The sequence below is a fragment of the Leptidea sinapis genome, chromosome 22, assembly GCF_905404315.1.
Source record: "Leptidea sinapis chromosome 22, ilLepSina1.1, whole genome shotgun sequence".
Classification (NCBI taxonomy): domain Eukaryota; kingdom Metazoa; phylum Arthropoda; class Insecta; order Lepidoptera; family Pieridae; genus Leptidea; species Leptidea sinapis.
Genome location: NC_066286.1, coordinates 13,329,065 through 13,353,801, shown reverse-complemented (window position 1 = coordinate 13,353,801; position 24,737 = coordinate 13,329,065). Strand labels below are relative to the sequence as shown.

Here is a 24,737-nt window from a genome sequence, read left to right as displayed (position 1 = left end):
AAAAAAGTTTCTTCCAAGGAATTTTACGCATATCGGATAATGGACAGAGTGAATATATACAATCATATACTCAATTGTCGGAAATTGTTTTTACAGTTTATTGTTGATATGCAAGCAAAAATAGAAGCAGAAAGATTGTTATTTATTCGTCTAAATCAAAATAAATTACGAACGGATGAATATATTCATGGGATGTTGAAAATTTGGGACGATTAGTAATTTTGCCTTCTACATTCATTGGTAGCCCTAGGCATATGCTTCAATGTGCACAAGACGCAATGGCGTATGTGAGAAAATATGGTCGTCCTGACTTATTCATAACGTTTACGTGCAATTCGTCATGGAAGGAAATTAAAGATGAGTTACAATTTGGACAAAAGTCACATGACAGACATGATTTAATTGCGCGCGTGTTTAAACAGAAACAAGTAAAATTCATTAATGCAATTGTGAAGAGTTGTATTTTCGGAAATGTTAATAGCTGGATGTTCTCCATTGAGTGGCAAAAGAGAGGGTTGCCACACTCACGCAATTTAATTTGGCTGAAAGAAAAAATTCACTCAAATCAAATCGAAAACGTTATTAAAGCAGAATTCCCAAATCCGGTTGAAGATCCTGTTCTATATGAAATAATCGTGAAACAAATGATACATGGACCTTGCGGGGCACTTAATATGCAATCACCCTGTATAAAAGATAATAAATGCTCAAAACGATATCCAAGATCATTTTTGAGTGAGACGCAAACGGGAGATGATGGATATCCGCAATACCGACGTCGACCACCGAGTGAAGGAGGATTTACAGCAAACATTAGAGTACGGGGTGAAGAAATCGAAATTGATAATCGATGGGTTGTCCCTTATAATCCGTTATTATCGAAAATGTTTAATGCACATATAAATGTAGTATATTGCAGTTCAGTTCAGTCAATTAAATATGTGTGTAACTATATTAACAAAGGAAGTGATATGGCTGTCTTTGAAATTACAAATGAAAATAGATATGATGAAATTTTAAGTTATCAAATGGGACGATATATAAATAGTAATGAGGCAGCTCGGCGTATATTGGGGTTTCCGATTCATGGCAGGGATCCAGCTGTTTTTCACTTAGCAGTTCACCTTGAGAATGGGCAACGGGTATATTTTACTAATCAAGCAGCACAAAAAGTTGCAAACCAACCTGTTAATACTACGTTAACTGCATTTTTCGAATTGTGTCGAAGTGATCTGTTTGCTAGAACTCTTCTTTATGGAGATGTTCCCAGTTATTACACATGGGACTCATCGCGAAAAGTATTTAATCGACGAAAGAAAGGAGTTTCGGTTGAAGGATTTAAAGGTGTCTTTAAAGATAAAGCTATTGGTCGAGTATATACGGTACATCCAAAGAATGCTGAATGTTTCTATTTACGTCTACTACTTCATGAAGTACGTGGACCAACTTCTTTTGAAGATCTTCGAACAGTAGATGGTTACATTTGCGAAATGTATCGTGAAGCATGCCAGCGTCGTGGTTTATTAGAAAATGATAATCAATGGGAGCAGGCAATGAAAGAGGCAGCAGAAACAGCAACAGCGAATCAACTGCGAGAACTCTTTGCTATAATTCTAACATCGTGTAATCCTTCAAATCCGAATAGACTATGGCTGAAATATCGTGATAGTATGAGTGATGATATTCTAGCAAGACTACGTAGAGAAAATCAAGATATGAATATTACATTCAACGATAATATTTATAATGAAGCTTTGATAATTTTAGAAGATCGATGTTTTGCAATATGTAATCAAACTTTAGTTACTCTCGGAGTGCAATCTCCTAAAAGAAACGAATTAAGCGTGACTAATTCTGATTATCTAAAGAATTTTAGAAATTATCTAAAGATCTAATTATCAAAAGAACTTAATTATAATAAAGATGAATTGCAACGTTACATTGAAGAAAATGAACCAAAATTAACACGAACACAACGAATAGTATATAACACAATAATAAATCGTATTGAGACGAATGCAGGAGGAATAATCTTTTTAGATGCACCCGGAGGTACTGGAAAGATTTTCCTCATTAATTTGGTCCTAGCTACAATTCGGGTGAAAAATGAAATAGCATTAGCATTGGCATCCTCTGGAATTGCCGCGACATTAATGGAAGGTGGAAAAACGGCACATTCTGCACTAAATTTGCCATTAAATGTAGCTGAACAAGAATTCCCAGTCTGTAATATCACAAAATTTTCTGTACGTTGCCAAATTTTAATATGATGCAAACTTATAATATGGGATGAGTGCACGATGGCTCATCGAAAATCACTGGAAGCGCTGGATAGAACATTACAGGATCTTCGGAAAAATACAAAACTAATGGGAGATGCTTTATTGCTACTATCAGGGGATTTTAGACAAACGTTACCAGTTATTCCAAAATCAACACCAGCTGACGAAATAAATGCATGTTTAAAGCGATCAATTTTTTGGAACAATGTTGAAAAGTTATCACTGACAGAAAATATGCGAGCGTTAATTACTGGAGATCCAAAAGCACAAGAGTTTGCCGACAATCTTTTGAAAATTGGGAATGGCACCTACCCACTAGATCCACAGTCTGGTAAAATAATTTTAACTGAAGAGATATGTCATGTGGTAGACACCGAAGAACACCTTATAGACAAAATTTATCCATCCATACAACAAAATTATTTAAATAAAACATGGTTGTCTGAGCGAACAATTTTGGTTACAAAAAATGATGCAGTAAAACGAATAAATGAAAAAATACAGGAAATGATACCGGGAGAGGAAAAAATCTATAAATCAATAGATACAATGATGAATCAAGATGAAAGTTTAAACTTAACGGAATTTTTGAATTCATTAAACCCACCTGGTATGCCTTCTCATGAATTAAAGCTAAAAATTGGATCACCAGTCATATTAATGCGAAATCTTAATACGCCAAAATTGTGCAATGGTACAAGATTATGCGTAAAACAAATTTTGAACAACATCATTGAGGCAGAAGTTCTCACTGGCAAAGAAAAAGGAAACTTGGTTTTTATACCAAGAATTCCAATAATTTCGAATGATTTACCATTTTATTTTAAACGGTTACAATTTCCTGTACGATTAGCTTATAGTATGACTATCAATAAGGCGCAAGGTCAGACGTTCCGATTTTGTGGAGTTAATTTAAAAGAATCCTGTTTTTCACATGGTCAACTCTATGTAGCTTTTTCACGCGTAGGACAGAAAGAAAATTTATTTGTTTATGCACCAGAATGCAAAACTGTAAACGTAGTATATAAGAATGTATTTCAATAAAAATGTTTAGGATATCAGTTAATGTTAGATGATAAAAGATATTAATGTCAACTTAGTCGTAAGATTTTAATGTAAAAATAACTAAGATCAATAAATTAATAAGAAAAAAGAAAATGTGTCTTTATTGTGAAAAAATTGTGAAGTAAGTAGTGATAGATTATTAACATTAACAAATAAGTATACAATTAAAAATGACCCAGCGAAGCGGGTATTCATAGCTAGTTAAGTTATAATTTTAGGACACAAAATTTATTTTTTACATTGATTTCTAAACTATATAGGGTCCCGCGAACATTTATTTTTTATTTTTATAAGATTCTAATTATTGGTGTCCTTATTTACCACAAAACACGGCATTTGTTTTTCAAAATTCAAAATTTTTAAAAATGAAATCTAATACGATCGTCACATAGGATCGCTGGCCAGTACAACTACAACCTGCGGCAAACTCGCGTCAATACTAAATGCAAAACAAAGCAGTTTCGACTATATAGTATATATCGACTATATATAATATAGTTTTGACGTGGCTTTGGATTTCGGATATTGATACTGCATTACTGTTGACCCTTGCTCGTTAATTTGGACTCTGTTTAGGCCTTTTGGTGTGGATTTCGTCGATATGGCCGAACTTACGCTCACGTGTCTGACAGTTCTAAACAGTCAGACACGTGAGTTCGTTATACGCCTTTGTAACTATTTCGATCGTGAATGTCAAAATGGAGGGCCAATTTTACCTATAACGACAGTGGTTGAACGCGTAGCTGATGCGCTTAATATTGGACAACGAACTGTTAGACGAATAACTAAAGAAAAATATGGCGAGACTGGCACAGAAGAAAATAAACTTCACACACCAAAAAAAGACGTGTGGCACTCGGGGACTGCCGCGGTAAAGCTATTGCATAGCATTTTTAATCAACTTATGCAATTATAATTATTTATTTATTTTATTAATGCAGTATTTTTTTTTTGATAAAATTAATTTAAAATAAAAGCAAACGGGGAGTGAATAAAATTTTACTTGCAAGATTTGATTACGTACAGGTGAAACTAAAGTCGTGTAGTTCCGGTACCCAAAAGTGGGGGTAGCAGTAGAGTAGACGAATATAGACCTGTGGCAATCTTGCCAGCACCAGTAAAGGTTTTTGAGTCAGCAATTGAAAAGTGCGTCTTAGCACAGGTACAATGTTACTTGTCAGATGGGTTTAGACCGCAAAGAAACACCACAAGTAATCTATTAACCCACATGGTAAATATTAGTCCAGTAGTTGATGGTGGCGGACAGGTCGATGCAGCCTACTTTGGTTTTAAAAAAGCATTTGATCTAGTCCATAACGATGTGCTGATAAAAAAGTTAGCTGGATTTGGATTCACGCCGCAACTATTAAACTTTATGGCCAGCTATATGGCTGATAGACAGCAGTATGTAAATTATGCTGTACATACATCAAAGCCTTATTTCACCAGATCCGGTGTAATTCAAGGCAGTAATATGGGTCCATTAGAGTTTATTATGATGATTAATGATCTTCCTAAGGTAGTTCAGTATGCGAAGTGCTTGCTCTTTGCCAATGATCTTAAACTTTCATTACCAATACAAGAAAAGAATGACTGAGAAATTACAAAGTGAAATACAATTTATTGCAGTTTAACACCTCAAAATGTTTAGTTATTACTTTCTCCAAATCTCGTAATCCAACATTGTTTAACTACCACGTAGACGGAGCGCAGATGACCAGGGTATCTGAAGTCAAGGATCTTGGAGTGATTCTTGATGCCAACTTGACGTTTCCTGATCATGTCACTAAGGTTTGTAAGAAAGCTTTTAGGAATCTGGGGTTTATATTACGTATGGCTCGTAGTTTTTCCAATATTAAGGCAATTATTAATTTATATAACGCTTTGGTTAGAAGCCAGTTAGAATGCAACGCCGTTATCTGGGCTCCTCATCAGGCCAAGTACAGTATAATGTTAGAGCGGATCCAAAATAAATTTATACAGTACCTGTATATGAGGCTATACGGGGCTTAGCCTTTTTTTCCGCTTATGTTATTATTTTGGGTATGGTAGGATACAGCGAGCTGAGGGTAAGAAGGGACCTGGCGCTGATCTCATATCTATTCAAAGTACTTAGAGGGAAGGTGCATAATGCGGATATATTGAGTAGACTGTATTTTGTTGTTCCGGATAGGTACGTATGGCGCCGACGTCGGCCGCTGTTGCCAATGGTGCCGTCCGCGCGCACCAACTTGTTAAGCCAGGCAGCGGTGACGCGTGCCCTTCGTACTATGAATGATATAGCCTCACAGACGGATCTGTTTTGATGTGCAGGGTTTTAAGTGGTAAGCTAGGTATACCACACACCCTGTATTATATTCTCGGTTGGAGAAAGCACTGATTCTAATATTTAATATAGAAGGCAAATAATTAATGCGGAAGGCAGGATGGAAATGAATTATTTATTTTTACTACAAGGAATTATTTATTTTTACTACTATTAGGAATAGATACTAGATAAGAATGTTGAATAGAAGTAAGTAAGATATTATACAATACAATGTTATTAGGTAGACAAGCAAACAAGCGGGACGTGCTAAGTTAAGGCGGGCTAGCTGCTGACTGGTGGCGTGTCCGTGTCGGCGACGCGTGACGGCGGTCGGCCGGCGCCTTCATGTCACCCGATCATCAGCTCATATCACCTGATCTACCTTCCGGCCGGTATTGTTGTTTGGTGCAAGGCGCATGAGCGTAGCGATTAGAGGTTGTGGCCTAAGTTTGTCGCCACAGTTGCACTCAGGGTGAATTCACGAGAGTAGCGTTATTTATAATATGTTATGAAATTTAAGGATGTAAAAAAGTGAAATATTGTATGTACCTGTATCGCATTGGAATATACTGCAATGATAGTGTGTATTTTGATAAAAAAAAATAAAAATAAAAATGCTTGTCATAATAATAAAAATTAAAAAACGTGATAAAAAAATAAAGAAGTTAAAAAAAATCAGGACGTACCCCAGGCTCGAACCTGGGACCTTCTGCAAAAAAGCATACGTGATAACCGCTGTTCCACGGCAACTGCATTGAACGTAGCGAAATATCTATATAGATCTAGTAAGTAAGTGTTAGGTTATTTTCGTTACGGAATTTCTGGATTCGGTCTCCACGCTCAAGGCCCGCGATAGAAGCTATGCAATAGCTTAAAAAATCAAGACTTACCCCAGGCTCGAACCTGGGACCTTCTCCACAAAAAGCATACGTGATAACCGCTGTTCCACGGTAATTGTAATGACCGTGGCGAAATATCTATGTACATCTAGTAAGTGGGGTGATAGGTTATTTTCGTTACGGAATTTCTGGATTCGGTCTCCACGCTCAAGGCCCGCGATAGAAGCTATGCAATAGCTTAAAAATATTTTAACGAACGTTTGAGGTAACAAACATAAAAAAAAAACATACCGACGAATTGAGAACCTCCAACTTTTTTGAAGTCGGTTAAAAAGATAAAACGAGCAAAACCAGTCGTAGGCATCGATAGCTTTGATGCCGATGCCATCCGAAGACATGTGTACGGCTACTATTTACGGAAGGAGTAACTAACAAGAATAAAGTTAGTGCAATCACTGAAGGGAGCTGGATTATTCTTCGGTGGGGAAAGTTCTTTAACGAAGATTTTGAAGACCATTGGATTTCGATACAAACAAAGTAACAAACGCAAAATATTGATGAAAAGATTTGATATCGTGATGGCAATATATAGTTTTTTACGGCAAGGGAAAGAAGTTGAAAATTATCAAAATGTTGTATTTTAGGATGAAACATGGCTTAATGTTAACCATACTGTAAACCGTTCTTGGACCGATGACACTGCAGAATCTACGTCCAAAATTCCTGTTGGAAAAGGATCCCGACTTATAATTTGTCACGCCGTCTGTTTATGAATGAAGAAAAGTTTACTGAATGGTTTACCTCAATGTTGTGTGGCCTCCCTGAACCATCTATTATAATTATGGACAACGCCCCATACCACTCGATGCAATTTGACAAGCCACCTGCCCAATCCCAAAATAAAAGCTGACATCGTCGCATGGCTTCAAAAAATGACGTAGATGCAAACATAAATATGTTCAAAGCTGAATTAGTACGTCTTTAAAAAGAAAACAAACCAACCAAAATACGATACGTCTTTGACGAAATAGCGTTAGAACATGGGCACAGAGTTATACGGTTACCGCCTTAATATTGTGAATATAATGCAATTGAGTTGTTGTGGGCTCAAATTAAGGGATATGCTGCAAGACGCAATACAGAACCCACATTTACCACAACAAAAATGCTAAAAATATTAGAAGAAGCTTGTGAACATGTGACTAAAGGAGACTGGGAAAAGGTTGTGAATAGAACTGTTAAATTAATAAGGGAAGATTATGAAAGAGATGTGAAAATAGATAATATTTTAGAAAACGGACTTATAATTTATGTAGGTGATGATAGCAGTAACGACAGTGAAAATAGCAGTATTGATGAATCTGATTAAATCTGGCCTTTTGTTACACCTTTTTTGGTCTCTTTTTGTATTCATATGTTTCTTATGTGCATATAAAGTATGTATATTCATTTTCATTCCAATATTCAGATCGTTCAAATATATTGAGTAAACATTTATATTTTTGTTTTATAAAACCTTTTTAATCAGGTACTACTTGCAGCAACTAATAGATTTGATTTTATTTTTTTCCAGAATAAATTGACATTTCACATCAATATTATAATTTAATTTAATTGTTTTTTTGTTTGAAATGTCAAAACGGCCACCATAGCGTGCCGCTAGTGATAGTTTCCTTGAACATGTCGGCCACAACACATCAGGTGGTCCCTGTGGCCATACAGTACGTGGAAAACACCGCGCGCTTCACACAGTTGGTCACATTAGTGAGACACACCTTATGTCTTACAAACACTGTTACAACTATTTGATTTTGTTTTTTAGTGGTTTAATACTCAAATAATGCTCACAATCCATAAAGTAATATAACGGAAGTAGGTAGCTTATTAATAGACTTGAACAAAGTTGATTATTTTGGCAGTTTGTGATTGTACTATGATACTGTGCTTGTGACCTTTGATATATACCTATACCATATACCTATTTGTTGGTTAATGTCTGCCTGTCAATTTACAAAATCTTAGATACTGACCCACTAATACTTAGATATTATATTTATAAATGTGCCCCTCCCCCTTTAACGTGGAACGTAATTTATGGACGATCCATTATTTGACAAACAATATCTATGACATATTGTCCCAGTGTCGTAACTTATAATTTGGTTATTACCTGCCTTCATAATATTTGTATTTAATGTTACAGGTTGGCGATGACGACGAATTCCTTCACTGATATCTGACGGTCGCGCCTCAACACAACCGACATACCGACAGTGATACTTGTGACCGTGCTAAATGGCAGTACAAAATGATAGTGATCAGTTATAGTAAGATGTTATCGTCACACACACAGGTGATGTGATGATGGTCCACGTCCGTACAACAACCACAGAGCAGTCGACACTCAACAACGTTATTGTGGTCACTTATATTGCTATTGACATATTAACGTAGTTGGAACATTTGTTACTTATTTTGTCGTTTATAATGAGATGAAATAAAATGTGACCCTCACAGGTACAGGCACAGCATAAACTACTACAATGATGATGATACTACATAGATGTGTGACACACACATAGACGACACTTTTGTCATAAACATTTGAGCTCCACATAAGACACACTGATGATCATGTTCATTGTTTTGTGATCATGTGTTGTACAATATTGTATAAATCAGTGTTTGACCAATTACTAATATTGCCTAGTACGTCCAATTATTGTTATTTATATTCAAAAACTAAAAAAAAGTGTTAATTACCAACACAGTATCGATTGATTAATTATATTTGAGAAAACTGTAGTTTGTAATATAACTGAAAGTGATTAACATACATATATTTTACAAATAAAAAATCATTTTTGATGGTAGCAAATTAATATTTGAAGGAACTACATATTATATACATTGTGATATATTGTACTTAATAATTAAAAACAGTCATCTGTGAAAATATATAAATTATATTCAAACTGAGTGTAAAGTGCAATTGGGCAATACAAATATAAAGCTCGGTGTAATATTGAGACAGTTACAATGTTCAGTCATTAGTGGAGTACTACCCACTGAGCTCCACTTTACTTTATGTTTTTAAATTAATACACTCATTTTAAAAGTATTTCTTTATCATTTGTGTTTATTATAATCAAAATATTTTACTAATGTGTTGGTCGGAGTTTGAAGTGTAAAAAAATTGCTCAAATGTAATAGAGCAACATAGACAATGTTGAAGTTAATGAATGAATGAAATCAATATAAGAACTTAAAATAGTAATGTGTTAATGTTAACAAACAAATAGTTGTTATTAGCATTACGTTCAACTAAATGTGAATTGAACTGACACCGCTTGTAATACCGGTGGAGGTAGTCTGGTGCGATACCGTGAACCGCCTGCCGTGGATAATTATGTAAATACTAAACTTTATAGTAAAGATAATTAATATATGTGATGGTTTGTTAAGTTTGTGTTGTAACAAGTATGACCCACTTGTGTCACTCAACTAGAGCTAGCACCGGGCGCGCGGCACGAGGACAGGCTCCTAACAACATTGAACGACAATTGGGAGATGAATATTCTGCACAATTTTGACGTTTGATTGAGTTTACAATATAAGACAACATTTAATATATCATAGATAACCCTTTTAATAGTAGTAGGTACAAATATATGTAATATATTTGTTAGAACAGTGTTAGAACTTAGAGCGAGCTTGTCGTTCTTATGACGTTGACTCTCAACTCCGGTTCAGTTAATGGTCTAAGAAAATGTTAGGAGAAATCGCTTACTTTGATAGAATCGAAACTTAACGTCAACCATTTTGGAATGACGTGAATAGTACGACTGGTTCATAGTTGAACATGTTGTTGATGAAACAACTGATTGGTGTCCTTGTTACCGGTCATGAGTGTTACAGACAGTGATATTGGTTAGTTTTACTACGAAATTATATGGCGGTTTTCTTATGTCGTACGTGTCGACATAAAAAAATGTTTAATAAATAAATAATAATTTAAAGAAAATATGTAAATTATATAATTAATTCAATTGAAAATATGTCCTTCATTTAATATTAACCGATTTACAGTTAAGTAGTTTATAATAATAACAATGGTTGTGTGGTAGTTAGTGTGTACCTCACCGGCTCTAGTTGAGTGTCGTGTTCTGATGAGCTGGTTGTGTTTGTTGGTGGATGGTCCGGGTGGTCACATCAGATTCACACAACATGTACATATTATATATATTTAGATTTATTTTTTATAAATTTGTGACGTTGACACTCCGCTTTTTATAGAATAGCTAGTGTGTGGGGTGCCCTCGTCCAGGTATATGCAATATTCGCAATAAAAGAATGATTTTATATTAATAATGTGTTTTGATTTTACGTCCGGCGACCGTCTCCACCGCGACTGGCATTCAGGACACACGATCGCAACTGACCGCTGCAGTGTGCACAAGACAATATTATATTGTATTTTAAAATCATTAAACATATTTATATCCCAGAGATGTTCCCTTCATCCCAGTCACACGTCTTTCTTAAAAATAAATAAAATAAAAGTAGCAAAAATATGATAATATGATTGGGAGGTGCGTTTGTGTGGGAAAGGTTATTATAACATAAATAACTTTCTTAATGATACCACTGATTGAGAATAGAGCGGGTTTACAGGTTATTAAATAATATATTTTATTATAAGATTTAACATTGTAACCAGTGAGAGGCTCCTTTGCACAGGATGTCGGTTAGATTATGGGTACCACAACGGCGCCTATTTCTGCCATAAAGCAGTAATGTGTAAGCATTACTGTGTTTCGGTCTGAAGGGCGCCGTAGCTAGTGAAATTACTGGGCAAATGAGACTTAACATTAAGATGTTGAGACATAAGTGTCTCAAGGTGACGAGCGCAGTTGTAGTGCCGCTCAGAAGCGGCACACGGTAATGGGCAGGGCGTATCAATTACCATCAGCTGAATGTTCAGCTCGTCTCATGCCTTATTTTCATAAAAAAAACATTTTTATATAAAAAAAGAAGCCCGCTGAGTTTGTTGCGCCCGTTCTTCTCTGATCTGAGGTATACCTTTTGGAATGGGTGGTAGTTTTTGACTTTCAATAAGTGATTTTATATTTAGTTTTTATAAAACATTTAAATTAAACATTTTACATTTTAAAAAACAAGTGTAAACAATGATTTTTTTAAATCTCCATTAAGAACATCATTAACTATTACTACTACTAAGTATAAATAATTAAAAAATATTTATATTTTATGTTTTTTTTTTAATATTTTTCATGGGTCAAATGTACCCATAAGACTTATCCGTCAATGGTCTGTTAATATTTTTATTTTTTTAAACTTGTTAGTTGAAAGTTTTTTAGAATAAGGCCTTACAATTTAGGCTTATTTGATGATTAAAATAATTTTGAAGACCTGCGTTTTCACAAAAAAAAATTTGAATATCACTATCACTAACATCTAAAAATCTCATTTTTTTATGTTTATTTTAGTATGGATTCGATGATTACTTTGTTTTATTGTAAAAATAACATTCGCTGATATTTTTTTACATTAATATTAATGTTTTTTTTAATAAATAAACATATTTTTTGTATGTATCGAATTTGTACATGCTAGCAATACACTCACAGATCATTATTTTTTTATTTCCAAGTCTTCCAAATCTTTCAAGAGTCAATTTAAACGTTTTATGTCAGATTGAGAGTAGGTGTCTCTCACTGCTCACAAGTCAAGAATCAAAAGTACATACAACAACACAATAAATAAATTATTTTCGCTGTAGCCTCCAATTAGCATTATAGCGTAAACTGGGGGAAAATATTATTAATTTTAGGATGGAGCTCAGAGTCGATAGTAAACAGAATTTACAACTTAGTAATTAATTAAACATAACCTCTATATTTCTCCATTCGCCTTTTATTCATAGGAACAAACGTAAACTTTTTAATTGAAGTACATTTTTTTTAACTGAACAATAAAAGAGGCTAATAATTGATCAACGTGGTCTGATTTCAGCTTGGTTATTATTGACTGAGAGATGGGTTTAAATTTGGTAAATATATTATCAATACAGCGTTTGGATGTGTCGGTTACTCTTGTAGGCTCTAAGAAAATATGGTATAAATCGTATGATTTGAACAAAGAGGAAATACTAATAAAAAATCTAATACTGGTGGTGGATTTTTAACAATAAATATAATATCATACTTCTTAGACTCAGATAATAAAAATTTAAACCTAAAATCCTCCAATACACCTCAATTCATATACTCCATCTGGGGGTCTGTATGTATTTACAACGATGGCGCGATCAAGCTCTCTACAGGCTATTTCAATGGTACGTTCAACAACACAATATCTGCACATTCTTTGAATTAAATAATTTACTTACAAGTATAAGCGAGCCGCCACGCGTAGCCTTTTCTCTGCTGAACGCACTTGCTACCTGATGACCACTGAAGTTAAAGCTCATATTTTTTTAAGCCAGTGGTCTGATAGACATAAAATAGGTATATTTTATTGAGTCATAAATAACTCCAGTTCAAGTTCTATACCTAACAATCCTTGCATGTTTTGGTCCATCAGGTTTAATTTTTCTAGTACTTGTACATTGTGGTTTTACACTGCTAGAGAAGTCCCCTATTGTCTTATTATTTAATTTTTTGGAATACATTACAAATAGTACACAAATAGCTCAATAGAAACAGTGGTTAATAAATTCTTACTCTGCTCAACGAAGCCGAGTCGAAAAAGTTATCACAGCAGGAGGACGGTTGCCAAATAGATGGCAGTGTTATAAAATAAATGATATGATAGTGATTTAACTGTCTGTCTTTTATAAACATCTATCTATGCGTGTGTCCCATAGTGGTACCGTAAAACGGGGTGAATGGGGACGAAACTAGATTTTAGATGACATTTTCTCTGATTTCTTTCTATAAAACCTATGTTATTTATATTTAAAAACTTGAGTTAAAACTATCTCTATTAGATAAAATGTAGAAAGAACTTAAAAAATTTACGAATTACTCATGATAGCTTAAAATGTTGCCCATCCCTATTTAAACTCTTAGAGGGGTTAATAGGGATCAGCTATGGGACAATAGAAAAAAACAGTCAGGGTTGTCACGGCTAAGTCAAATATTACCATTATTTTGCACAGTCGGGTAAAGGTTAAATAATACAAATGAATTCAAAAATATAAAATCACTGTAATAATCAACATTATAGAAGTATTAAAATCTTTTTTTAATCAACATACTATACTTAAAGTATTATAATTAACATATTAATTATTATATTAAGTATAAATAAGAGGCCAGGTTATCACCTATAAAAATTTTAGATCCAATTTTATCACTGAAATACGGCATTGCAATAGTTCAAACCCAGTCCTGGAAAATATTACCATCTTAACGAGCCGGAAGGTGTGCAGTTGTACCTACAATATTTATGTCCATTTTGCCGCCACGTATCGTACATATTTTGCAATTTATATACAACATATGGGGGTAGAAGAGTGCCGTCAGCTGCAGAAGTCATCATAAGAGATGTGGAACCCTTTGTATGGTTCATTACCCTTTCAGGGTATTTGACTGTTCTCTTAACCAGCACTCTGACGTCCTGGGTCATCGCTGAGGTTGGTCTCATCGTAATTATAAATGTTAGCAGGTGGTGTGCCTCGAAGAGACGTTTCAAGTTTTCTAAAATATTCATCGATGGTTTCTGGTGAAACAGCTGCTCTTGCTCTCTTTGTATTTTGACTGAGTCTTTTGCTAATTTTATTTTTATGCCTTTTAAGAAAACATGACATAAAATCAGGACCTGGCAAATTATTTTTGAACCTTTTGATATCAACTCCCATTTTATCCAGGTATCCTTTTATCAGCAATCTAAAATCAATGGGTTCTAGAGGATATCCCCATTCTGAACATACATTTACGTACTCTACTAAGTACGCTTCTTCAGCCCGGCTTAGGGCAGTTTGGCCTCCTTGTTTTTTCATGACACGGGTGTTGTGCCGATGCAGGACTGATTTCGGTATATCGTATTTCCGTGAAACATCTTTAAAGGAAAGGTTAGAGCTATTGTACTCGTGTAGTGCTATTTCTATTACAGAATCGTCATATTTTTTATGATTTGTGTTTCGACTAGTTTGGTAATCACGCGGCGTTGTCCAAAAATAGATGTTATCTGAAAAAAGAAAGAGATTTAATGATAGAATTGCACTTATTTCTTATTATTGTTCAACAAATATAAACTCGTTTGTCTACCTATTGCATTAAAAATATATTATAACTAACCAAATTCACATGGAATCACAATAGTACCAGCAAACTTATCTGGTGATTAAGTCGGAAAGTGGGCATCGGAACTTCTTAATGGAACCATGTAACTATCCAAGCTGAGCTTGTGCTTATTAGAATTATCATAACACATGCTCTTCCTATATATCCACATCTTAAGTAACGATTTCTTTGAATTGTAAAGCTGTTGTACCCCCTCATAATTACTACTCGTCATAATTTATTTTTTACTTTTTAGTTATCATGTATTAATAATCTTTGCATGTTTAAAGCCGATATTTAATTTTGTAACTATTTATATGATAAAAAACAAGAACATTGTGGTGACAGCCCTGTCCCTATTGACCCTTCTACATTCCCATTGAGTCACTAAGCTCGTCACTATTAACCAAATATGGCGTCCCTATTAGACTTACTAACCATCCCTATACACCCCATTCGGCGTTCCTATTCACCTCAAATTTCGATAAAAAGTATCTCCACCCACTTTTAACCGTTAAATTTACAAATAAGCGCTTAAATTGTACTCACCCTTTATGTAACGTCTCTAGAAATAACTAATATACCGTAATAAAACTAAACTAGCTCAAATAGTTCTAAAAAAATATATTTATCTCGAAAGTTTAGAACCACAAAAAAACACCGGTAACAGAGCAACAACTTCAGTAGTGAATCTTACGCCGAATTGCTTGACTTCATGTTAAACAAATGCTGCCAACCTAGAGAGTATATATTCTACTACGATTTTCTTCAAAAAAGTATGTAGTAATCTATGGTAAGCAAATTAATTTCTCGTCTCAGGTTCAATTTTGATTTTATCCCTATTCACCCCTGGATCCCTAATCACCCCGTTTTACGGTAACGCAGAAATGGATCACCTCATAGGCTGCGTTCAAGCGGCATTTGATGACGTGCTTGCTCAGATCCCCTCCGCTGAAATCGTAGTCTTGGGTGATTTCAACGGGCACAATGCCGAACGGCTTGGATCACGTACCACAGACTACGCAGGGCGATCTGTGCATAATTTTGCATTGGCGTATGGTCTGTCCCAATTGGTTGAGTCGCCAACGCGGCTACCGGATGTGAATCGCCACATGCCGTCCTTATTAGATCTTCTGTTGACTACACATCCCGATGGTTACCAGGTCTCTGTCGACGCCCCTCTCGGAACGTCCGACCATTACCTGGTCAGGAGTGTAGTGCCTATCCGACGCCAACGTCGCAGACCACCAGCGACCCGCCGCGTTTGGCACTAGAAGTCAGCAGATTGGGATAGGATGCTTTCCTTTTTTGCATCCTACCCTTGGGGCAGGCTTTGTTTCCCTTCGGATGATCCTAGTGCCTGCGCCGTTGTAGTAGCCGATGTGATACTGCAGGGCATGGATATTTTTATACCAAGCTCTGTAGTACCGATCGGTGGCAGATCACAGCTCTGGTTCGATGCGTCAGTTAAAGCTGCATCTGACAACAAAAAACAGGCGTATCGAACTTGGATTGCGGCGTTGGGCTCAAAGGATCCGAACTGCAAAGTTCTGAAGAGGAAATATAACCGTGCCTCCAGATTTTTTAAGCGGCAAATCGCCCGTGCGAAATCGAAGCACGTCGTCAAAATTGGCGAGCAGCTTTCCAGTTACCCGATCGGAACACGCAAGTTCTGGTCGTTGTCGAAAGCTGCTGTTGGTAACTTCAACCAGCCGTCCATGCCGCCATTGCACATGAGGAATGACACCCTGGCCCATACGGCAAAAGAGAAATCCGATCTCCTGTGCACTCTTTTTGCCTCCAATTCGAATCTTGACGCCAACGGAAAAACACCGCCGACCATCCCGCGGTGTCAGAGCTCCATGCCTGAAGTACAGTTCCGACAGAAAACTGTTAGGCGAGCTCTGTTTTCGTTGGAGGTCAGGAAGTCCAGCGGGCCGGATGGCATTTCTCCAATCGTGCTTAGAACGTGTGCCCCTGAGTTGACGCCGGTGCTAACGCGTTTATTCCGGCACTCTTATTCAAAACGCGTAGTGCCTGATTCATGGAAGTCAGCCCTTGTCCATCCGATCCCAAAAAAAGGAGACAGCTCGGACCCGGCAAACTACAGGCCTATTGCTATTACCTCCCTACTCTCCAAAATCATGGAGAGCATAATTAACCGCCAGCTCTTGGTATACCTTGAGGGTCACCAGTTGATCAACGACCGGCAGTACGGCTTTCGCCATGATCGGTCGACTGGCGATCTTCTGGTATACCTAACACATAGATGGGCGGCAGCTATTGAAAGCAAGGGGGAAGGCCTGGCAGTTAGCCTGGACATAGCGAAGGCCTTTGATCGTGTATGGCACAAGGCGCTCCTCGCAAAACTTCCATCATTTGGGCTTCCCGAGAGCTTTTGCAAGTGGACCTCCAGCTTCCTCACTGGGCGCAGCATACAGGTCGTTGTCGACGGTTATTACTCGAATCCCAAGCACGTGGACGCTGGAGTACCCCAGGGCTGTGTGCTCTCTCCCACGCTGTTTCTTCTGCATATGTTGGCCACCTCCAACATACATTGCTATGCAGACGACAGCACTGGTGATGCCGTATACACGGGCCATGCAGGTCTCTCTCGGGAAAACGTCGACCAGTGCCGGGAGAAACTTGTGTCTTTTATCGAGTCCTCTCTCGGGAAGGTCGCGGAATGGGGTAAATCGGACCTTGTCCAATTTAACCCCCAGAAGACTCAAGTTTGCGCGTTTACCACTAAAAAAACCCCATTTGCCGTATCACCGCTCTTCGATAACACTTCCCTTAAAGCCTCGCCTAGTATCGGAATACTGGGCCTCGAAATCTCGAGCGATTGCCAATTCCGTGGCCATATGGAGGGCAAAGCCAAATTGGCTTCGAAGAAACTGGGCGTCATAAATAGAGGACGGCAATACTTCAAGCCGGCCCACATTCTAGCGCTCCACAAAGCGCAGGTCCGGCCTCAGGATCAGGTCGGTTGACTGCGTGCAACGCAGAGCAGGTCGAATTGACGGGGACCTAGCGCTCTGTGAACGGCTGGATCACTTGGCGTTGCGTAGAGACGTCGCTTCACTGTGTGTCTTCTACCGCATTTATCACGGGTAGTGTTATCCGAAGAGCTGTTCAACCTGATTCCTGCCGCCGAATTTCACCTTCGCACGACACGCCACAAGTTACGATATCATCCCCACCATCTGGATGTGTGGCGGTCCTCCACAGTGCGGGTTTCAAGGAGCTTTCTTCCTCGTACTACGAAGCTGTGGAATGAGCTTCCTTGTGCGGTATTTCCGCGACGATACGACATGGGTACCTTCAAGAGCGCGTACACCTTCCTTAAAGGCCGGCAACGCTCTTGTGATTCCTCTGGTGTTGCAAGAGAGTGTGGGCGGCGGTGATCACTTAACACCAGGTGACCCGTACGCTCGTTTGTCCTCCTATTCCATAAAAAAAATAAAAAGGTGTAACCTATTACATCTATCTAATTTATATCAGAGTTCAATATCTTACATTTATATTTAATTATATTTGTCAAATAATAACAATTAGATAGTATGGTTAACATATTATTCAAACCATATCTTACTTTATTTTCCTTATTTGTGGGAGATTGATAGATATCTTGTCGCGGGACTTTGAAACACAGTTTCAAAAAACTGACTAAAACGTTCACATGTTCTGCTAAAAAAACTTAACTACCTAGGCTCATTGGAGTAGGATATCCCAAATTGTTCTGTCTTGAATTTTTATATACGTTCATAAATGTTTTGGATTTCTTATGACGTTATTTAGTAAGTGCTCTATGTGAGAATAGTAACATTTTCTAGTAACTTCTTTTTCCCGAACTCGTAGTAAAGAAAATTCATCATAATCTCTCGGATTTTTATAACTTTTCCATCTTTACGTGCCTTCATTTTATCGTTTATTACATGAGTGATTTTGAATAGGATATTTTTGCAATCTTTTTTTTACTTTTTGGCACTACAGATATGCAGTAGAAACAGTGGAGAAGACAGCACACAGCCTTGGGGCACTCCAGCGTTCACGGCTTCGGGTTCGAACTATAGCCGTCGAAAACGACCTGTATGCTGCGCCCAGTGAGGAAGCTGGAGATCCACTTGCATAAGCTCGGGAAGCCCAATGATGGAAGGTTTGAAAGAAGTGCCTTTTGCCATATACGACCAAAGGCCTTCGCTATATCCAGGCTAACTGCCAGGCCTTCCCCCTTACTTTCGGCAGCCGCCACCCATCTATGTGTTAGGTATACCAGAAGATCGCCTGCCGACCGACCATGGCGAAAGCAGTACTGTTTGTCCTTGATCAACTGGTGGCGTTCTAGGTATACCAAGAGCTGGCGGTTAGTTATGCTCTCCGTGATTTTGGAGAGCAGGGAGGTATTAGCTCATGCATAGATAAAATATGTACTTTATAAGGCGCAAATTCAGCCTCACATGAAGTACAGCCCAGAGGTAAAAACCTCTGGGCGGGTACTCCTCAGTACCAACTTCTTCCATTCGACCGTATACAACGAAAAGCGGCTCGAATCATCGACGATCAAGTCATTTCTGATCGGCTTGATTCTTTGGCATTTCGTAGAGATGTGGGTTCTCCCTGCATCTTCTACCGCATTTATCACGGGGAGTGCTCAGGGGAGCTGTTCGGGTTGATTCCAGCGGCCGAATTCCACCACCGGACATTACGTGCAAAGTACCATCCTTATCACGTTGACGTCTGGCATTCCACAACCGCGCGTTTTGCATGAAATTTATTGCCTCGCACAGCCACTTTGTGGAATCAATTACCAGCTGCGAACAGATACGACTTAGGGACCTTCAAGAAAAAAGCATACTCCCACCTTAAAGGCGGGCAACGCATTTCTTGACACCTGTGTTTTTGATGTCTATGGGCGGTTGCCTCACCTCTCCTCATCCCGTGAGCCTCTTGCTCGTATGCCCCCTCTTATATAAAAAAAGTTCTGTAGTTTGCCAGATTCGAACTGTCTCCTTTTTGGATCGGATGGACAAGGGCTGACTTCCATAAGTCCGGGACTACACCTTTTAAATATGAGTGCCGGAATAAACGCGTTAGCATCGGCGTCAACTCAGGGACACACATTCTAAGCACGATTGGAGAAATGCCACCCAGCCCGCTCGACTTCCTGGTGTCCAATGAAAACAGACCTCGCCGAACAGTTTTCTGTCCGAATCGTACTTCAAGCATAGAGCTCAGACACCGCGGGATGGTCGGCGGTGTTTTTCCGTTGTCGTCAGGAGTCGATTTCAAAAGATCGGCTTCCTCTTTTGCCGTATGACCAGGGTGTCATTCCTCATGTGCAACGGCGGTAGGGTCGGCTGGTTGAAGTAAGCAAGTGCAGCTTTCGACAACGCCCAGAACGTATTACAGTCGGGTAACTGGAAAGACTTCGATTTCGCACGGGCGATTTGCAGCTTAAAATATCTGGAGGCACGGTTATATTTCTTCTTTAGAGCTTTGGAGATCCGATCCTTTGAGCCAAGCGCCGCAAACCAAGTTTGTGATCAGCCACCGATCGGTACTACAGAGCGTGGTATAAAAATATCCATGCCCTGTAGTATAACTTCGGCTACTGCAACGACGCAGGCACTGGGATCATCCAGAAGGGAAACAAACCTTGCATACGTTCCTTTTTTGCATCCTACCCTTGTATGGTTCAAAAAAGGAACGCATCCTATCCCAATCTGCTGACTTGTAGTGCCAAACGGGACGGGATGCTCGGGGGAGGGATTCTACGACTTTAGAAGAGCCAGTACCCTCCTAGGGTAAAATATCTTTTAGGAACGCTGTCATATTCTGGTGGAGAAGGGGTAGGGGATGGGCTCCGGTCCTCGACACTAACCGATGCAAAACATAGCGGCACTAGGCCTTCACGCTGGTATTCTTTCCGAGTGTGGTAATAACCCGGACGGGTCTTGCCCGATTGTGCTGACGTCATAAGACAGCAGCGTGACTCTTAAAAAAACCCTTAGTCGCCTCTTACGACACTCTTGGGTCTGGGACTTCCCTATTCTTTTAACGCCCCGGGGAAGCACAGGTTTTTTAATATCGAAGTAATATCCTCCAGGTTTATCTCTGTTTTGCTACGCCTTTTTCTTGTTTTACAGTTTGTTTGTAATGACTCGATGAGTAAAGATTTAGCCTCTTCAATATCTGCATCACTAAATGCACTCACACATATTCTGACGAAAGACTTTCCTCGTCCATCACGTCAATTTTGTATTGCATGAAAGGCAAAACTTCACAAAAAACAATATTGCAACTAGAACACCTTATTCGCTTAGACGACGACATCAGACTAGCGAAACTCTAAGAAAAAAGCGATTCACTCGACTGTATGAGAGGTAGAGTCATTGATAGATTGACATATGTCGGCTGTGGGCTTTAAAAACAGAGATAGAAGAAAAACACTACGTCTTAACCAACTGGTCGCTTTCAAACTTAGCCGGTCTTGACTTCGTCGCCAATAGCCATACTGTAATTAGTTACTACTTTTTCAACTAAATACGTTTCATACTAAACTAAATTTCAATTTTTACTTAGGCAGTCCCAACTTTTATATCTTTTTAAGTGTTATTTACGTTAGATAGTAATATACCTATTCTTTGATTTACGAGGATTTAAGAGGATCTTCGGAGTTTGGACGACATATTCGTATAAAGTATAAACGCTCGCTACGGGCGGCTGTCGCGCGCATTCTGTATTTATGTAAATACGAATATTATCCATATTATTATTGTATTTACATGTATTTTGTCATTATCTTGTACAGCCCGTCATATTATATTTGAATAATAAAAATTATATATTTTTTTAAGTGATAACCCTCACTTCCGGGATTAATTACACAAATAAATTTGAAAACAAAATTTATGAACGATGCGGGACACGCACCCGCAACCACTCACGTTAAACCAGTATAGTAACGTAAAGTTCAATCTTGTCAGGTTATCAACTGTAAAGTATTACAGTTGATAACCTGCTCAACTCACGAGATATCACTCTTTGAAAACTAAACAATTTTTTTTAAGGTAATAGCCCTCACTTCTGGGTTAGTCACTTTTCATGTTTTCACTTCTATTGGCATATCTCAAAACTGTCAATTTGTTTGCTTAACCGGTACCTTAACATGTTTGCATAATAATAGCATTAAGCTAACGATAGTTGATACCCCAAAGCCTTAAATGTTAATATATATATTAATTAGCAATTGGTCTTATGTAGAAAGAAGCACTTTCAACCATCTCCCCCACTGAAAGTATGTTTTTAATAACAAAATATCCCATGACCCATACTATGCATGCACTCGCTCTTTTATCAGAGCATTATAAAATATAAAAGGCATAGGTATTTAATGGAAAAGAACAAATTTTATTTTCGATACAAACAATAAGTTTACAATCTTAGTATCTACAATAATTTACTATATTACTCAATAAACTGAACTATTTTACTCAATCTTGAGACTTTTTTCTGTCAAAAGGGTCTGTCCATACTTTCATATCTGAAAATAACAAATAAAGCTCAAGTTTATTTACTAATGATGGATACAGATATTAACCAATGAAATCTACAAAGCAACTAGCAAATAAATCAAGCAAATCTCCATAGAAAAAGAGCCATGATTATTAATTTGTAATTATATTTGAAAGTAATTTTTGAAGTGAAACATCAATACGCACACTGAGCACTTCATTTTGTGGGATTTAAATGACACTTAGTTGTGCCTAGTGATAAATGCTTGGCTGTGCTATGCTAGTTAAGGTAAAATTTGATATGGGAATGTACAAAATATTCAATTTAAATATATATATTGTAAATGTTATTTATAAGTTTAAAACAAAAAATTTGTTGCATATTATTATTATGAAGTTTTCACTTCCATTTCATGGTCTTAATCACAGATTGTTTTTACTTTATGTGTATGAGTGTAAGACACTTGAGAGATGATGGCCCATTACATATTAAGAAGCAACATCACTAAAACCCAACACTGACTGAACACAAAGTAAAATTAAGATCTGAATTGTGTAAATTATTACTTGAATATTTAATTTTTAAGAACAATATTATATATATACAGAATTAATTTGAAATTAACTTTTATAATGGCTAGCAAGAACTAAAAACCAATATAAATTTAAATTTTATCATGTTGCTTGGAGAGCTCCATCTACACCCCTTTCTTTAATTTCTATGAAACTGGGAATAAATCCATATTTATTCCACTGTTTTACACATGAATGTAATTTAGATTGTTTTAACTTACTGCCAGGTTGGATATCTTCTTGCCTAATGCCTTTTCGAGTGTCTTGCTGAATGGTCTCTATAACAAAAATATCTGTTTACAGAATCTATCTTAATTGTTTCAGCTAACTATTGATCTACTTTTATAAGCTCTATCATCAATAAATTATGGATAGAATACTGACTGTAAATGGAAGGATCCATCATAGGGCTAATGACGATTGGATACAGAGTTAGACCAATGAAACCTACAAAGCATCCAATAAATGCACCAAATCTCCAACCTTTATTGAGAGCCATTATTAATTATTGTAATAATGTAAAACCAATAGAGTAGCCCTAACCTAAAGCAGTGAAATTCATATTTCATAATACAATCACAGAGTACCTTTGTATTTACTATTTAACAATATATTAGTAGAAGCTAGAATGTAGACTGTACTCTGTAGTACCTACTTGTACTATTGTATATTGACTGTAGAGTATAGTGGTAACCTTTTAAGTTTTAACACAGTGACAGTGATTCCATAGATTATCTATACTTATAATAAATCTGTAGAGATCGAATTTGTGTACAAAGAAATAAAAAAAAAGTCCGTTTAAAAAAACCGACTTCAAAATCTGAAAAGTATAAGAATAACTACAAATTTAATTTAATACACCTCTTATGTCAGCAAACCTTTACCTTTAATATTAATAAAATACTATTATTTATATGTGCTACCTATTGATAGGTTTTAAGTCATTGCTAAGCCCTAAATAAAATAAAACTTAATATAATAAACAGCTTACTTACTGTAATTATTTAGGTTGTCTGGCTACGCGTGTCTGTCCGCTTGGGTTGATTTGTTCTAGACGAAGCTGTCCCGCTCAAAGTCACGCGTAGCGAGTGTACCTTTATTGCATTTGGCTTGGCACCGACTTCAAAGCTATCAATATGTAGCACATACAAATAATAGTATTTTATTAATATTAAAGGAAAAGGTTAGCATAAGAGGTCTATTAAATAAAATTTTTGACACACTTTTTTTACACAAATTATCTTGCCCCAAATTAGGTATATATAGCCTGTGTTATGGGTTGCAACGATATATTTAATACCACATACTTACTTAAACTTACATAAATACATATAAACATACATAAACACGTGTTATAAACATCCATGACTCGGAAACAAACATCCATATTCATCATATAAATGCTTGCACCTACCGGGATTCAAACCACTAGCTTAGTAGGTAGGATCGCTAACCACCGGCTATACAGGTTGTAGCTGTACCTACAACCGGCTATACAGGTTGTAGCTGTACCTACAACCGGCTATACAGGTTGTAGCTGTACCTACAACCAATAATATCAATGAATACAAATGTCTAATAATAACTTGTAACGTAGCATTATAGATCGTAGAAATAGTAATCGTGCATAATAACTGTAATAAGCGTATGCCGAAAGATTCGTTCTGACAAGAACATTTTATTTTATATAACGTAATATTAGCTTTGATAAGAACCATTTCATAATGCTGTATATCAACTCATAGAATCATACAGATCACCAGTAGTCATCAGTGAAGTTTCAAGCATCGTACTTTCTCTCGACGATCGCAGACATACCCACGTGATCAGTCATATGCTCCGCG

At 37.1% G+C, this 24,737-nt stretch overlaps 2 protein-coding genes and 1 long non-coding RNA gene across 4 annotated transcripts in view; 1 reads left to right on the top strand and 2 right to left on the bottom strand.

The window, feature by feature from the left end:
- Positions 1 to 10,865, top strand: part of LOC126970857 (WD repeat domain phosphoinositide-interacting protein 4-like) — a 38,714-nt gene extending 27,849 nt beyond the window's left edge. For both annotated transcript variants that reach the window (XM_050817006.1, XM_050817005.1), the window contains exon 7: positions 8,698 to 10,865. In XM_050817006.1, the coding sequence (XP_050672963.1) occupies positions 8,698 to 8,727 (30 nt within the window). In that variant the 3' untranslated portion in view covers positions 8,728 to 10,865. The remainder of the gene's footprint in view (positions 1 to 8,697) is intronic.
- A 3,495-nt stretch (positions 10,866 to 14,360) lies between these two features.
- Positions 14,361 to 15,645, bottom strand: LOC126970919 (uncharacterized). Its single transcript, XR_007730732.1, has 2 exons — positions 15,353 to 15,645; positions 14,361 to 14,708 (listed from the first exon to the last, which is right to left on the bottom strand). It is a non-coding gene; the product is annotated as an uncharacterized LOC126970919 (long non-coding RNA).
- A 6,548-nt stretch (positions 15,646 to 22,193) lies between these two features.
- Positions 22,194 to 23,430, bottom strand: LOC126970896 (small integral membrane protein 20). Its single transcript, XM_050817048.1, has 3 exons — positions 23,278 to 23,430; positions 23,115 to 23,171; positions 22,194 to 22,349 (listed from the first exon to the last, which is right to left on the bottom strand). Exons 1-3 carry the CDS (start codon positions 23,390 to 23,392, stop codon positions 22,300 to 22,302), a joined length of 222 nt encoding a protein of 73 aa, XP_050673005.1. The 5' UTR covers positions 23,393 to 23,430; the 3' UTR covers positions 22,194 to 22,299.
- Positions 23,431 to 24,737: the final 1,307 nt, after the last annotated feature.